At 45.5% G+C, this 17,793-nt stretch overlaps 1 protein-coding gene across 7 annotated transcripts in view; it reads right to left on the bottom strand.

The window, feature by feature from the left end:
* The window catches only part of TTLL9 (tubulin tyrosine ligase like 9), a 75,753-nt gene that overhangs the window by 2,560 nt on the left and 55,400 nt on the right, over positions 1-17,793 (bottom strand). For 3 of the 7 annotated variants that reach the window (XM_054466897.2, XM_054466898.2, XM_054466899.2), the window contains 4 exons: positions 8,483-8,541; positions 7,451-7,647; positions 4,849-4,962; positions 3,156-3,280 (listed from right to left, as the gene is read on the bottom strand). In XM_054466897.2, the coding sequence (XP_054322872.1) occupies positions 3,156-3,280; positions 4,849-4,962; positions 7,451-7,647; positions 8,483-8,541 (495 nt within the window). Of the gene's footprint in view, positions 1-1,608; positions 1,804-3,155; positions 3,281-4,848; positions 4,963-7,450; positions 7,648-8,482; positions 8,542-17,793 lie in introns of those variants that run through there. The other 4 variants (XM_054466902.2, XM_054466903.2, XM_054466900.1 and 1 more) reach the window with 3 other exon arrangements.

Raw genomic sequence — 17,793 nt, 5'->3', positions numbered from 1 at the left:
CATGTGCCAGGCACAACTGGCTAAGAGATGAGTTTTCCGTACATGTGGCCCCCAATCCCAGGCAGTTCTTGCTGAGGCTGCCGTGAGCTGCTGAGACGTCTCTCCCAGGACATTCATGGTGTTACATGTTGGCTGTTTGCTCTCAGAGCTGATCCTTGAAGTAACTCTATGGTCATTTAATCTCATGCCAGGCACATTGATGGCACTCAAAAATGCTGCTTGAATGACTGAATCTCTGTGGCCACTAGTTCTGACCTGGGGGTGTCTGCCATCTTCCACATCCCCCCAAACCCTGTCCCTGCTTCCCAGACACTCACTCAGCCATTCACTGAGTTGAGAGCCTACGATGCACATCATCAGGGTTTTCCAGAGTGAGTTCCATGCAGCCCTAACTTAAACTCTATTTGGCTCATTCCTAACTCTTGAGTCTTCTTGTCCAGTGCAAACTTCTTGGAGTTCTAGACTCATCTCTGAGTTATCTGCTGACTCTTTCACCTGGATGTCCCTGAACACTTCCCTAACTCAGTTCATCACTACTCTTCCTACCCTAACCAGCTACCCTTGTGTTTACCACCATAAACCCAAACACGTGAAACAGGAATAATTCTACAGACTTCTAAAGCACTGGCTCTCCCAGCCTGGTCAATATAGTGCGATTTTGTCTCTGCAGGAAAAAAACACACACACAAAAATAAAATTAGCCAGGTGTGGTGTGTGCCTGTAGGCCTAGCTACTCGGGAGGCTGAGGCAGGAGTACTGCTTGAGCCTGGGAGTTTGCGGTTAGTTACAGTGAGCTATGATTGCACCACTGCACTCCAGCCTGGGCAACAGAGCGAGACTCCATCTCAAAAAATAAATAAATAAAACAGTGGCTCTCAACTTGGGCTGCATATTGGAATCACCTGGGAGCTTTAAACGCTACTGACGCCCACACCAACCATATCTTGATCTGGCAGGCATCAGTAGTCTTTAAAGCTCCTAGGTGATTCCAATGGGCAGCCAAGGTAGAGAACCGCCGCTTTCCATCTTTGCTACTCAAATGCGGGTCCAGGAAGTAGCGCATTGATATCTGAGGTGCACTGTTAGCAAAGACGGCTGCAACAATGTTCCTATATGCACGCCTCTGTGCAAGGTGACTTTGCTGCTCCTCTCATCCTCTCATCAAGAGGTGGGGTCTATTTTCTTTTTTTTCTTTTCTTTTTTAGACAGAGAGTCTCTGTCGCCCAGGCTGGAGTGCAGTGGCGCGATCTCGGCTCACTGCAAGCTCCGCCTCCTGGGTTCACGCCATTCTCCTGCCTCAGCCTCCCGAGTAGCTGGGACTACAGGCGCCCGCCACCACGCCCGGCTAATTTTTTTTTGTATTTTTTAGTAGAGACAGTGTTTCACCGTGTTAGCCAGGATGGTTTCGCTCTCCTGACCTCATGATCCGCCCGCCTCGGCCTCCCAAAGTGTTGGGATTACAGGCGTGAGCCACCGCGCCCGGCGAGGTGGGGTCTATTTTCTTACCCAGTGACTGGGCTAGACCAGCAAATGCTTTGATTGTAGCAGAATGACTTTATGGGACTTCTGAGTCTGGGCCGCAAAAGGCTCTGCAGTGTGTTTTCTCACCCTCTTGGAACCCCGAGTCTACCACGTGAAGAAGCCGGGGCCAGACTGTTGGAAGACGAGTGGCCACATGGAAAGAGAGGCCCAACTGACAGCCAGTGTCAACCCCCACACCTATGAATGAGGCTGTCGTACGCCCTCAAGTCTCCAGTAAATCTGCCAGGTGCCTGCAGCCCTGTAAGTGACCCCAGGAGAGACCTAAGGAAGGATGAGCAAATAAAATAGTTGCTTTAAGCTGCTAGGTTTTGGGAGGGCTTGTTACACAGCAATGGTTAATCAATAGAGCATCACCCAGGAGCTTGTTAGAAATACAATCTTAGACCCCACCCTAGACCTATGGAGTCACAATCTATAGTTTAAAAAGATTTCCAGGTGATTGTATGCATATTAAATTAAGCTTGGACAGTGTTATATAGTCATCTGAAGCCTTATACATTTAGAAAACTAAACAACCCATAGAAAAATGGATAAAGAGTATGGACAGCTTACAAAAGAAGAAATGCAAATTTAAAAAACGGAAACCTCACCAGTAATCAATGGAATGCACATAAAACAACAATGAGTCAGTATGTTTTACCTCGCCAGTTGGCACAGATTTTTTTTTTCTAAAAATTCAAATCTGGCAAATTCGTATAATCTTTCTGGAAAGCAATTTGGTTGTAATAATCCCATCCCTTTGGCCCAATAATTCCGCTTCTAGGAATCTGTCCTCAGGAAATGGCCAGAATTTCAGCCGAGCTTAATGTGAAAGGATGTTCATCATGGTATAATTTATAAAAGTAAAAAAATAAAATGCAATTTTGCCAAATGTCCAATTATAAGAAATTGGTTTAGTAAATTTTGGCATATGTACAAACTGAAATATTTTGCAGCCATATGGTAATTTTTTTAAACTCTGCCAAGAGGCAGGAGAGTCTAGCGGACAAGCACTCAGGTTTTAGAGCCAGGCAGATGGGAGTTTGAGTCCTGGCTCACCACTTATGGCCAAAACCTTCATTCAGCAAGTTACATAGCACCTGGATATCATTTCCTCAGCTGTAAAATGACAATAAAAATTCCTTAAAGATCAAATGAGATAATGTATGTAAAAGATTTCATCCGGACTGGACCAAAAAGTGCATTCAAGAGGGAGGCTCTTAATATGCTTGAATGAAAAATGCCAAGGGGAAAAGTGGGATTCAAAACTCTAGCCCAATGCCAATTTTATAAAAGAAAAAGTATGAATATATGCATTTTTTAAGAACTGGAAGGAAATACACCAGATTGTTAAAGATGGTTATGTCTGAATGTTTTTTATTTCTTTCTCTAGTTTTCAAATATTCTACAATGAGTGTGAATCCCTTTTTTATAATCAGGGAAAGTTTTCACTTTTTAGAAACCAAGTTTAAAAACGAGGAACAGAGGTTAAGTCCCTTGCCCAAGGTCACACAGCTGGTAAGTTGCAGATTGAATTCAAACAATCTAACCACTATCCCAAGCTGCCTCCTAGACTACCTGGTACCTCCCATGACCCCATCCCTTGTGCCCACTCCCCACCTGGCCCTACATACCGAGGTGTGTGTTGGTCACAAAGTTTCCCATTCCCGACAGGTCAGGAGCCCCCTCCTCTCTGCTAACAGGGCCATCATTCCACATGAGGTCAAAGCCCCCGACTCGCTTCTCCCTTCCCGTGAGCCTGGACAGAAAGGAGGCCCACAGGGTTAATGAAGGTGCACCTGGCAGAGCCCTAAGCCCCAAGTGAGGTCCCTGATCCCTCCCTGAGCCCGACTGATGTCCGTCCCTCAGAAGTCCTTTTTCCCAACCATTCATTGGCTGTCTCCCAGGTGCCTATGTAGGTCTCTGAGGGGTTGTTCCCATTTTTCCCCCAAGGCTCCTCCTACTTGCTCTTGGTAACATGCCCCTATTTGGTTTTTTTTGTTTTTGTTCTTGTTTTGAGACAGAGTCTCTCTCTGTCACCCAGGCTGGAGTGCAATGGCACAATCTTGGCTCACTGCAACTTCTGCCTCCCAGTTCAAGTGATTCTCCTGACTCAGCCTCCTGAGTAGCTGGGACTACAGGTGCACACCATCACACCCAGCTACTTTTTGTATTTTTAGTAGACAGGGGTTTCACCGTGTTGCCCAGGATGGTCTCAAACGGCTGACCTCAAGTGATCTGCCTGCCTCGGCCTCCCAAAGTGCTGGGATTACAGGCGTGAGCCACCACCCCGGCCACTATTTGTGATTTCTGGTTTAAAGTCTCCTTTTCTCCTCAGACCTTAAACTCCATAAAGGCAGGGACTAGTTCTGTTGTGTTCCTTACTGTGTCCGCAGGGTGTGGCACAGGGCCTGGTACAGAGCAGGGCTCAAATATTTGTTGAATGAATAGATGATGGTATGAATAGTGGATACCTGAGGTTTCTGCCTGCTCAGCATCCATTTCACCTTCTTTCAGTCCAAGAGTACCTTGGGTTTTCCTTTGAGAACCACTCCTCCCTCCCTCAGCCCATGGCTCATGTGGGGTTGACCCCACTCCCTAGGAGGTGGGCACAAGAACTATGCCTGGTCAAGCAGAGTCACAATGAGTGGTTTAGGAATGGGAATGTGTCCCAGTTCCCAGCAAGGAGAATCAGCCCTCAAACTTCTGCTGGAATAATTGGGGAAAAGCTAATACAGAGGAAAGAGAAGGGAGGGAGGGAGAGGGAGAGGGAGGGAGGGAGAGAGAGAGAAAGAGAAAGAGAAAGAGAGAGAATAGACCAGCCAACATTGAGCACCTGGATTCACCCATTCCTAAAAGTAGCTCTGGAGTTGTTTTTTTTTCTGCTATTGCACATTGTTAAAACAATAGCTTTGTATTGAGCACTTACTGTTAGCTAGGCACTAGATAGCAAATTATCTTTGTAAATTAATCTAACAACTCTGAGAGGTAGACATGGCATTTCCTATTTTGCAGATGAGGAAGCTGAGGCTCAGAAAGGTGATGTGACTAGTCCAGAGCCCCACAGTCAGGAGGTTTTGAGGAAATCCTGCTGGACTGTCTCAGAAAGCTGTATTTGGCCCTGCCCTGCCCCGGAGAGGTCAAGTCCTTGGGTCAGGACCCCACCTTCTGTGGACATCTCAGCTTCTCCATCTATAAAGTGGTGGGGCAGGCCAGAGCTGTCGCTGAGGGCCACTGAGGCCCCAAGGTTCTAAGCTCCCCCTCTTCCTTGGTGGGAGCCTCAGTTGTCATGTACAAGGACATGTGATCAAGGCTGCTCTCCCTCACCTCGCTTCCATGTCCACAACATGCAGGGTGTCTTCCAGGAGGCAGGTCTTGAGCTCATAGTCTTCCTGGCTGCTGGCTGTCAGTGATGGGGATGCATTGACCTCCAGGAGCCACCTGGGAAGGGAGGGGAGTAGAGAGTCTTAGGGTTACTCGGTCCCTGGAGCCCCTAGGATTTCACTGAGAGGCTAGATGGATGCATGGACCCCACCATCAATTCAATCCAGGCTACTCTCTCTACCTTTCTATTTAAAATTATTTTTATACAGATAGGGTCTTGCTAGGTTGCCCAGGCTAGTCTCAAACTCCTGGCCTCAAGTCATCCTCCTGCCTCAGCCTCCCAAAGTGCTGGGATTACAGATGGGAGCCACTGTGCCCAGCCCCCTTCCCTTTTTTTTTTTTTTTTTTTTTTTTTTCTGGAGAGGGAGTTTTGCTCTTGTCGTCCAGGATGGAGTGCAATGGCATGATCTCAGCTCACTGCAACCTCTGCCTCCCAGGTTCAAGCGATTCTCCTGCCTCAGCCTCCCGAATAGCTGGGATTACAGGTGCCTGCCACCACGCCCAGCCAATTTCTTTGTATTTTTAGTAGAGATGGGGTTTCACCATATTGGTCGAGCTGGTCTCAAACTCCTGACCTCAGGTGATCCACCCGCCTCAGCCTCCCAAAGTGCTGGGATTACAGGGGTGAGCCACCTTTCCACTTTGAAGAAAGGTAACTCAAATGTAGAAAGCTGGCATAGGAATGATTATGGTGCTTTCGTGGTGTTATTGTTTTCCCTTCTTCCAATAGAGATGTGAATGCAAGAAAAACTTCCCTTTCTTAGTGAAAATTTGCACACTGTAGGTGGCACCCAACCTGCTGTGTCAGGGATTGGGAAGCAGTGGGGAGGGGTGGAGACTGTGGTGAGCTGGAGAGGGCATTCCAAGTCTAAAGGGGTGGCTGTGGCCAGCCCCAGGAGAGTGCTGCCCTGTGGGAATGTGAGTCCAGAATTGCGAGATCATCTGATTTTTCCAGAAAAGCCAAAAGAGTCAGAATCTGGCTCTGTCACTCAGGCTAGAGAGCAGTGGTGCAATCTTAGCTCTCTGCAGGCTTGAACCCCTGGCCTCAAGTCATCCTCCTGCCTCAGCCTCCTGAGTAGTTGGCATTATTATTATAGGTGCTTGAGTCACTGTACTTGGTAATTCTGATTTTTATGTAAACATCTTCCAAATTTTAGAGCCTGTCAATAAATTAAAATTAAAAACAAAACAGTCTAAAGGCCAAATTCAAAGTATCTGCAGGCCAAAAGCAGCCCAAAGACCTCCTGCTAGCCACCTCTTGTCTTGTTCAACCCCATCCTTTTACAGACAGAAAGCTGGGGCCCAGAGAGGGAAGGGCTCACCCAGCAGGTCTGTGGGAGACCAAGCCCCTTTCCACTATACAGCAAATTATCTTGGTAAATTACTCTAACAACTTGGAGAGGTAGACATGGTGTTTCCCATTTTACAAATGAGGAAACTGAGGCTCAGAGGGGCGACATAGCCACCTGTGGTCCTGTGCAGCCAGTCCTCTTGGACCTGCAGAATTTTTGCCCACACGGAGGGGCACAGCCGGAGTCATCCTAATCACAACACTCAGGGCTGGACCCCTCTTGTCCAGGCCTAAGGGCAGCGCTGAGGGCAATTGTTTAGGGGTCTCAGCAGGCCAGGTGGCGATTAACTGAGGTCCCTCCCCTAACCTGACTACCCAGGCCCCAGGGCTGCAAGTGGATGCTCCAGTGCTTCCTGCAGTAGCTGGCGTCCAAGCATGGGCCAGAGCTTATTCCTCCACCAGGTCCACCTTAATGTCAGCAGTCACATCCTGCTGCAGGGGACAAAGGAGAGAGACCTGCTGGTGCCAGGACCCTGTTTCCGTTGAGCAAGGGCCTGACTTAGGTCTTGCTCTAGGGCTCCTCCTCCTGGCTTAGAAAGCCCCTCAACACTTACATGGTAACCCTGAATAGGGGGTTGGCTCCTGGAGCTGGCAGTGCTGGTGGGGAGCAGCTCAGCCCAGGTCCTTGGACCCTGGGCCTGGCTTTGCCCTTGACTTGCTACATGACCTCAAGCTCCCTGACCCTCACTGGGCTTCTGTGTCCTGTTGCATCATGTGAGGCCATCATGGTGGTCCCTGCCAGGTCAGGCTTGTTCTATTCGTCAGCTCAACCTCCTCCACAGGCATCTTGGGAGTGGATCAAAGTCTTGGCAGAGGTCGACATTGTAACGATATTCCACATGGCTCTTTGCATCTTCAAAGCTCTAAGACTTACAGAGGGGAAGTTTCTTGCTTGGTACAGGGGAGAACTCCTGACTCAGCAGATGATCAGGAAGGGCCTCCCAGTGCCAGGCTCTGTCCTCAGTGCTCTACAGACTATATCTCACTTACTCCTCGTAACGATCCTATAATGACCTATGGATAGATCCTGTCATGACCAACCCCATTTACAAATGGGCAAATTGAGGCACAGAAAATGTAAGTGTGCACAAGGTTATACAACTAGGAATTGGCAGAGGTGGGATTCAAACCTGGGCAGTCTGGGTGCCGAGTATGCAAACTATGACCTTCTGGCTCTCCCACCCACCCACTTACGGCTTGAGGTCCTGGTCGATGAGGATGTCGTAGCCGTACAGCTCGAAACAGTGCTTGTCACTGATGATCACCTTCTGCACACTCTGCAAGCTTTTGACAAAGATGTTGTCGATGTCCCTGAAGAGCGTCTCCACTGCCTCGGGCCCGTGTTTGGACGCCAGGTACTGCCGGAAGCGCTGCAGCATCCACTTGCAGCCCTGGGCCCCGGGCAGCCGGGTCGAGAGAGAAGACTCAGTTAGTCAGGACCTGGCCTGCTAGGACCCTTACACAATTGCTCTCAGTGTTTCCCTTAGACCTGGACAAGAGGGGCCCAGCCCTGAGCCCTGTAATTAGGATGACCCCAGGTGTGCCCCTCTTTGAGGGGCAAAAATTCTTCATGTCTAAGAGGACTGGCTATGCAGGACCCCAGAAGTCCCTGCCCACATGGCCTGCATAGGCCCCTTTTCTGAGCCTGACTTGCTAAGGACAGACCACACTGACTATGTGTGCATCCCAAGGCCAAGGAGTGACCAACAGGTTGCCATTTTCAGGGGTGTGTATGCACAAGGGCCCCACTGTGTGGGATGGAGCTGGGGAGGGAAGAGAAGGGAACAGGTGTGAGCTGGGGACCTGCTCTCCTGTGTCCCCTTGATCTGGCCCTTGACTCTGAGAAGTCTGAGAATTCTGTATTTGCACCTGGCCTTGCAGGTTATTTTACATAGATAGAGAGATCAAATATATCTGTATGATACATTACATTAATTGATTAATCCATTGACCAATAGAAGATATCTGTCAAGGTAGGAGGATAGGACATACTTTGTTTAGGTGTGTGTTAGTGTGATTTGCAACTTTTAAATACTGAGACACATGATATGTGGGCCTCCATTTGTAGTCCTGCCCTGAGCCCTGCAAGTGGGATGGGCAGGCCTGCCTCACTGGTGAACACAGGCTCAGACAGGCCTGTCCTGGGCTCCTTGCCACTCCACCCTTCCCACCCCGACCTGGCCCCAGAAGGCTGCACCCGTGCAGAGCCGAGCCCGGCTTCCTCACCTTCTTTGGGTGGTAGTCGGGAGATGTTTTTTGCACAGCGACATTGGTGAGGTGAATATCTGGGAGAGGGTGGTGGTCAAGGGTCAGTGTGAACAAAAAGGGTGAGCCCTGCCCCACGAAGTCCCCAGGACTGAACTGAGACCTTGCTTGGGAATTGAAGGGGAAGGCTACGAAATAGCTCCACCGTCGTGTGTGTGGGCTTTGGAGTCAGATAGGCCTGGGTTCAAATCCCGCCTGCATCTTTCCTGGCTGTGGGCTCCTGAAAAGCCATTTCACTTCCCTAGGCCGATTTCCCCACCTTGTAATGGGGGTACATAGCAGTATATTGACCTCACAGGATTTTTCAAAAGGTTAAATACTGTGCCTCTTCCAGTGCCTGGCATAGCTGATATTATACTACGGTTTTTCTTTTCTTTTCTTTTTTAAACTTTGTGTTATATTATGATTTTTTTTTTTAATTCAAGAGGAGTGGTTCTAACAAGTAAAGGAACCAAATACAGAACAACCATCTCAGGACACACTAGGCTGTCTGTTACTAGAGGGGTCCAGGCTGGGCAGCCACTTTGTAGGAATATTGGAAAGGGATCCAGCACTGGGATAGGGTCAGGGTGGCCTTGGAAGGCCCAGCCCTGAGATTTGGCCTCTCAGTACCATCACCATCATCACCACCAGTGACATCAGCAGCACTTTGCAGCTTACAGAGCATGTTTACACACGTTATCTCATTTTTTCCCCAAATTATTCCCATCTCACAGATGAGACCATGGAGGCTCAGAGAAGTTAAGTGACCACCATTCAGAATACCCCTTCCTCAACATCTTCACCCCACAGCTAAGCAGGATGACTTCCCCAAACCTCGTTGTGTTTGTTTGTTTGTTTGTTTTGAGACGTAGTCTTTTGCCCAGACTGGAGTGCAGTGGCGCAATCTCAGCTCACTGCAACCTCCGCCTCCCGAGCTCAAGCGATTCTCCTCCCTCAGCCTCCTAAGTAGCGGGGATTACAGGCGCCCGCCACCATGCCTGGCTGATTTTTGTATTTTTAGTAGAGATGGGGTTTCACCATGTTGGCCAGGCCAATCTCAAACTCCTGACCTCAAGTAATCCACCCACCTCGGCCTCCAGAGTGCTGGGATCACAGGTGTGAGCCACCACACCCAGTACCAAACCTCATGAAATGACCATAAGACCTGACTTTCTCCAGGACTTACTTGGGGCATTTCTCAGATGGGGAGGTAGAGGTTCTAGGTCTCTGACTCCAAGTCTAATTCCCCTAAATGTATGGTTCTTCCAGTTTGTGGTGTATTGAACAGAGTAGGGTGGTTTCAGCCTCTCTAGAAAAGGTGAGTATCCTCTTTAGCATCTTTTTCCTAGACGTCTTCTTTAGAGTTTTTTTTTGTTTGTTTTGTTTTGGTTTTTTTTTTTTTTGAGACAGGGTCTTGCTCTGTCACCCAGGCTGGAGTGCAGTGGTGCCATCTTGTCTCACTGCAACCTCCACCTCCCAGGTTCAAACGATTCTCCCGCCTAAGCCTTCCAAGTAGCTGGGACTACAGGCAAGCATCACCACGCCCGGCTAGTTTTTGTATTTTTAGTAGAAACAGGGTCTCACCATGTTGGCCAGGCTGGTCTGGAACTCCCGACCTCAGGTGATCCACCTGCCTCAGCCTCCCAAAGTACTGGGATTACAGGCATAAGCCACCACGCCTGGCCCAAATTTATTTTTTGCAGAGACAGAGTTTCAACATGTAGCCCAGGCTGGTCTCCAACTCCTGACCTCAAGCAATCCACCTGCCTTGGCCTCCGTGCTGGGATTACAGGCATGAGCCACTGCGCGCAGCCCAAAAATTAATTTTGAATGGACCACAGACCTAAATATAAGAGGCAAAACTACGAAATTTGTAGAGAAAAATAGAGGAATAAGTCACTGTGACCTTGAGTAGGCAGATCTTCTTAGATATGACACCAAAAGCACAGATGGCAAAAGAAAAAATAGATAAATTCAACTTTATCAGAATTAAAAACTTCTGTGCTTCAATGGAAATTATAAAAGAGTGAAAGAAAACCCACAGAATGAGAAAAAATATTTGTAAATAATGTATCTAATAAGGGACTAGTATCCAGAATACATACAGGATTCTTATAACTCAACAATAAAAAGATAATACAGTTTAAGAATGGGCAAAGGATTTGAAGAGATTTATAAGTGGCCACAAGCACATAAAAGGTGCTCAGTATAATTAGTCATCAGGGAAATGCCAATCAAAACCACTGCACATCCACTAGGATGGCTATAATGAAAAAGACAAATAATAGCAAGTATTGGCCAGGCATGGTGGCCGCGCCTGTAATCACAGCACTTTGGGAGGTCAAGGCAGGCAGGTCACTTGAGTCCGGGAGTTCAAGACCAGCCTGGACAACAGGGTGAAACCCTGTATGTACACAAAATACAAAAATTAGCCAGGCGTGGAAGCGAGCATTTATAGTCCCAGCTACTTGAGGGGCTGAGGTGGGAGGATCATTTGAGCCTGGGAAGTCAAGGCTGCAGTGAGCCGAGATCACACCACTGCACTCCAGCCTGTGCAACAGAGCAAGAACTTGTCTCAAAAAATACAAAATAACAAGTGTTGACGAGGATATAAAGAAATTGGAACCCTCAAACAATACTAGTGGAAATGTAAAATCATGCAGCACCTTGGAAAACAGTTTACATACAGGTTCCTCAAAAAGTTAAACATAGAATTATTATGTGACCAGCAAATCCACTCCTAAATATATACTCAAGAGAAATGGAAACAGGCTGGGCGTGGTGGCTCATGCCTGTAATCCCAGCACTTTGGGAGGCCAAGGCAGGCGGATCACTTGAGGTCAGGAGTTTGCGACCAGCCTGGCCAACGTGGCGAAACCTCATCTCTACTAAAAATACAAAAATTAGTCAGGTGTGGTGGCGCATGCCTGTAGTCCCAGCTACTCAGGAGGCTGAGGCATGAGAATCACTTGAACCTGAGAGGCAGAGGTTGCAGTGAGCCAAGACTGCACCACTGCACTCCAGCCTGGGGGACCAAGCGAGACTCTGTCTCAAAAAAGAAAAAGAAAAAGAAATGAAAACATATGTCCACACAAAAACTTGTACATGAAATTTTTATAGCAGCATTTTTCACAATAGCCAAAAAGTAGACACAACTACAATGCCATCAATGGATAAAATGGTATACCCACTTTACTAAATGTGATGTATCTATACAGGGAATATTATTTGGCAATAAAGAAATATGAAAGGCCAGGCACAGCGGCTCATGCCTGTAATCCCAGCACTTTGGGGGCCTGAGACGGGCGGATCACCCGAGGTCAGGAGTTCAAGACCAGCCTGGCCAACATGATGAAACCCTGTCTTTACTAAAAATACAAAAAAATTAGCCGGGCATGGTGGTGGGCACCTATAATCCCAGCTACTTGGGAGGCTGAGGCAGGAGAATCATTTGAACCCAGGAGGCACAGGTTGCAGTGAGCCGAGATGGCGCCACTGCACTCCAGCCTGGGCAATAAGAGCAAAACTTGGTCTCAAAAAAACAAACAAAAAGAACAAAAAGAAATATGAAGTACTGATCCATGCTACAACATAGAAGAACCTTAGAAACAAGCCAAGTGAAAGAAGTCAGACACAAAAGACTGCATAGTGTATGATTCCATTTATATGAAATGTCCAAAATAGGCAAATATACAGAGACAGGAAGTGGCTGCAAAGGCCTGGGAGAGGAGTCTAGGGAGGAATAGGGGATGATGGCTAATGGGTATGGAATTTCTTTGGGGAGATGACAAAAATGTTCTAAAATAGCTGGGCATGGTGGCTCACGCCTATAGTATCCACTACTCAGGAGGCTGAAGTGGGAGGATCATTTGAGCCCATGAGTTCGAGACCAGCCTGAACAATATAGGGAGACCCTGTTTCAAAAAAAAGAAATTTTCTAAAACTGATTGTGGTAATGGTTGTGTGGATATGATAAAAGCCATTTCATTGCATGCTTTAACTGGGTAAATTGTATGATATATGAATTATGTCTCAGTAAAGCTCAATATATATCTCAATATATGAAGATATTATGGCCAAATAAAGCTGCTACAAAAAAATAGGAGAAGAGAAGTCCAGGTGCAGTGGCCTGTAATCCCAGCACTTTGGAAGGGCAAGGCAGGAGGATTGCTTGAGCCCAGGAGTTTGAGACCAGTCTCTACAAAAAATTTAAAAATTAGCTGGGCATGGTGGTGTGTGCCTGTGGTCCCAGCTACAAGGGAGGCTGAGGTAGGAGGATCGCTTCAGCCCAGGAGATGGAGGCTGTAGTGAACCGTGACTGTGCCACTGCACTCCAGCCTGGGCAACAGAGCAAGACTCTGTCTTGGGAAAAAAAAAAAAGGAAAAGAGGATGCTAGGGCAAAGTAAGTTACTGGCTGAAGAGGGGGAATAGCTGTCTTCAGATGAAGGAAGCACAGCTCCCAGAACTTCACACTTCACCTACTGCTCCCGCCTGCTGTGGAGGAGACAGCGGGCCTCCTTAGGAGCCGAGGAGAAGCAGAGGCTAAAAGAAAGGGGTGAGAGATGGGTCAGCCAACCTCAGAGCCTCCCATCTCTAGAGAGGAACCTAAAACCAGGTCTCAATGGACCAACGGTCAAGTAGCAAAGTAAACATACAATCAAAATAAATCCACAGAGAAACAGAACTGATTCATTGTGAAATCTTTAGGAGAAAAAGACTTTTCTTAGTTTAGAAATGATGGTAAAAATCACAGAGGAAACCAATGGACAAGTAAGCCATCAAGCATGTGAAAATAAAAATGAACAGATGTCAATACAAAAATTAAAGAATCAGTGACCACAGAAAAGATGTGTAGCAAATGCAATAGTCTGTTTCTGTCACATGAAAATCCCACATGAATTAACAATAAAAAGTATGACTGTTTATTTACTAAGTAAAGGATACGGACAAACATAAAAGAGAAAATAAAGCTGGTAGGACCCCATCTGGGAAAAAGCTCAAAGTTCCTAGTAATAGAAGATATATAATTTCAAAGGCATGCAAATGGGGGAAAGTGAAAATTGGAAGAAATGCTAATTCTAAGGCAAAACTCTGCTTCTTCATCAAGTCAGTGGCATTTGAAAAATCTTTTCATTTTGAAAACTTCAAAACTCACAGAATATTTGCAAGAATCATATAATGAATGCCCCTATCTGCTTCACCTAGATGTGCCCAGTCGTTTCAGAAATGGCTGTTTAAAACAGTTGTCCCCAGGACTGGGGAGTTGGGATGAAATGGACCAGTCTATAGGAGGGTAAAAATATTTTATTTTTATTTACTTATTTTTGAGACAGAGTCTTGCTCTGTTGCCCAGGCTGGAGTGCAGTGGCACAATCTCGGCTCACTGCAACCTCCATCTCCCGGGTTCAAGTGATTCTCCTGCCTCAGCCTCCCAAGTAGCTGGGATTACAGGCACCTGCCACCACGCCTGGCTAATTTTTGTATTTTTAGTAGAGATGAGGTTTCATCATGTTGGTCAGGCTGGTCTCAAGCTCCTGACCTCAAGTGATCTGACCGCCTCAGCCTCCCAAAGTGCTAGGATTACAGGCGTGAGCCACCGTGCCCAGTGAGGGTAAAAAGATAAAAGGACTCTTCTGGGAAGCAATCTGGCCAGATGGGCTTGACTCAGTATTTACACCTTTGTGACACCATCTGAAGGAAAAATCTTAAATACTGTAAAAGGTTTATGAAGAAATATGTTCCTTTGCAGCATTATGTGTCACTATAGCAAGAAATGGAATACTTCCCAAATGCCTGCAGCGTGGGGGATTAGAAAACCAGGAAACCTACTCAGTGGAATATTTTTGTTAACGAAAAAAAAAAAAAGTCTACAAGGAAAATACTGCTGATAATGTTTAGTGCAAGAAAATGTTATATTTATACAGTGTGATCATTTATATATAAAAGGTGAATGACAACAAAATTCCCTACAAATGAGCCTGGAAGGAAATACACCAAAATAGTAAGAAATTTTTGCTAGAAAATATGCCTAGAGAAGGTTTCTCTTCCTTTTTGTACTGTTCTGCATTTTCTGATTTGATTTTCATGAGCTATACCACTTTTATTATAAAACTATATCCTTTCAATGTTTGATTATTTTATTATTAGAGTAAGGCCTATCCATTGTAGAAACAATTCATAATAGAGATGTATAAAGTTTAAAATAAATGTTTCCTGACCTGATTCTAATTCTCTGCAGTTTTCAGAGTTAATAGATTAGTGAGGCTGGGCACGGTGGCTCACGCCTGTAATCCTAGCACCTTGGAAGATCAAGGTGGGAGGATTCAAACTGTTGAATCAAGGTCACACTCTTGAGCCTAGGAGTTTAAGACCAGCCTGGGCAACATAGCGAGAACTCATTGCTAAAAAAAACAAGTTAGCCAGGCATAGTGGCATGTGCCCGTGGTCTCAGCTACACAGGAGGCTGAGGTGGGAGGATCACTTGAGCCCAGGAGTTCAAGGCTGCAAAGAGCTGTGATCCCACCACTGTACTCGATCGGGGGCAACAGAGAGGGAAACTGTCAATCAATCAATCAGTAAGATAGATTAGTGAATCATGAACATCCTTTCATACTTTTTCTTAAATGTAAACATTCTTCCTTAAAGGCAAAAATTGGAACATGAATATACCAGGTTCTCCATCTTACGTTTTGTTTTTCACTTAATCATCTGTTTTAGATACCTTTCTATGTCATGATATTTCGACGTATCTCATTGCTTTATTTCGACCTATCTCATTGCTTTCAACAGATGCACAAGATTACATCGATATTTTATCATTCATTTCACCATCCCTCAAGGGAGATTTAAGGGATCAAGGGTGATGACTGTATACTATTATATACAGTGTTTCAATGAATATTTTTGTTTTAGTGTATGTATAGACATACTATATGCAAATATATATTTGAATGATTATGTATAAACTATATATAATATATATAATAAAGTCAAGTTAAAAATGTTTATTATTTTGTGATCCAAAATTATTTTAAAAGTTGGTATGTAATATCTGATGCGAATATGATAAAATATTAATCTGTTAAATCTGGATGGTAAATGCATGGGTTGTTATAGTCTTTCCTGCAGTTTTCTATTTATAGAAAATTATTTTCTATTAATATTTCAAGATTAAAAATTTAAAACAATATAAAAGGAGGGATGGAAAATGTGTATTTACTCACTGTGAAAACAGCAAAGCCTCATTAACTAGAAACTAGCCCCGGGAGAGGGCTTGATTTGTTTAAAAAGTCCCCATGATGCCCAGAGCTGTGCAAACATTTTTAAGTGGGAGAGAAGGACCACTAACATTTACTGAGAGGTCACTCTGGGCCAGCCACTGTTCTAAGTGCTTTACATGTATTATTTAACTTTAGTTAAAAAAAAAAAAAAAAAAAAAGTAGGTGGCAATTAAACTAAACACGATGGCTTGCATATGATAAATGCTTGTTAGAATTACAAAACAAAATGAACGTCCTGGAAGTGCTGACGTTGGCAAAATAGAAAAAAACAAACTGCAAAAAATACTCAGAAAGGTCTAATCGCAGTTTCACATGCAGGCAATGCACATGCATCACCTTGGACATTCACTCAACTGAATGGGGAAATTAACGCAGAGAGATGCAAATGGGCTAAAAGCATTGGCTGGGTTGTCCACACCTGAAGCTGGGGAGCATCACCCCCATCTCCATCTTTCCCATGTGCAAGTCATCTGGTCCCGCCCATTTGCCTCCTAAATATTGCTGGATTGTCTACCTCTTTTCTTCTGAGGCTCAGGCCTAAAGATCTTTAAAACTTCTTTTGATGTGTCTATTTTGACCACATAATACATTCACATGGCTCAAAAGTTAAAATGCACAAAATGTATGTAAGGAAACATCTCCTTTCTACCTCTGTATCCACTTACATTTCTCTTCCCAAAGGCAACATCTATTTCCAGTTTCTTTTTTTTTGAGACACAGTCTTGCTCTGTCACCTAGGCTGGAGTGCAATGGCGTGATCTTGGTTCACTGCAAACTCCGCCTCCTAGGTTCAAGGGATTCTCATGCCTCAGCCTCCCTAGTAGCTGGGATTACAGGCAGGTGCCACAATGCCCAACTAATTTTGTATTTTTCGTGGAAATGGGGTTTCACCATGTTGGTCAGGCTGGTCTCCAGCTCTTGACCTCAGGTGATCCACCTGCCTTGGCCTCCCAAAGTGCTGGGATTACAGGTGTGAGCTGCTGCACCAAGCTTCTTGTCTGCTCTTCCAGAGATGTCTACGTACAGATAAGCAAACAAATATATATAGACAGAGAGAGAGAGAGAATTTTTTTTTGAGATACAGTCTTGCTCTGTCACCCGGACTGGCATACAGGGGCAAAATCACAGCTCACTGCAGCCTGGAACTCCTGGCTCAAGTGATCCTCCCACCTCAGCCTCCTGAGTAGCTGGGAGTACAGGCATGTGACACCACATCTGGCTAATTTATTTTTATTTTTATTTTTTTTCATAGAGACAGGATCTCACTATGTTGCCCAGGCTGGTCTTGAACTCCTGGCCTCAAGTGATCCTTCTGCCTCAGCCTCCAAAGTGCTGGAATTACAGGTGTGAGCCACATCTGACCAGATATAATTTTTAACATGAACGAGAACATACTTTCACACTGTTCCAGACATACTTTGTTTTTTCCCAATTAACAATATATCTTGGAAATTGTTTCATATCAGTACATAAAGCACTTTCCCATTCCTTTTTAACAGCTTCATAGTATTCCACTGTATAAAGGAGCCATTCATTTCAATGTTCCCTATTTTTTTCTCTCACAAACAAGGCTGTGCAGTGAATGACGTTGAAGCCTGTCTTGTCCTATACTGCAGATGTACTTGTAAGATGATAAAATCCCAGAAGGGGAGTTGCTGGGTCACAGGGCATGTGCATTTGTCTTTTAACAGATCTTTGACAGATTGTCTTCAAAGGAGTCATACCAATCAATCTACAATCCCGCCAGCAACATACGTATTCTCCCAGCCTCGCCAGGACAGTGTGTTATCAAATTTTTGGTCTCTGCCAATCGGATGGGTGAAAATAGCATTGTATTTGAATGAATGAGTGAGCCAATGACTAGGCACTGAAGAAAGAGGCACATAAAAGGATGCAAATGTTCTCCAAAGGGGCTAAAACTGTCCAACCCTAGGAATATAAGTAAATGTGAATGTTAGGCATAGCACCAAAACTATCATCAGGCAGAGCAGTTTGCGGTGAGCTGCTCT

Source organism: Pongo pygmaeus, chromosome 21, assembly GCF_028885625.2.
Source record: "Pongo pygmaeus isolate AG05252 chromosome 21, NHGRI_mPonPyg2-v2.0_pri, whole genome shotgun sequence".
NCBI lineage: Eukaryota > Metazoa > Chordata > Mammalia > Primates > Hominidae > Pongo > Pongo pygmaeus.
This window is presented reverse-complemented; position numbering and strand designations above follow the sequence as displayed.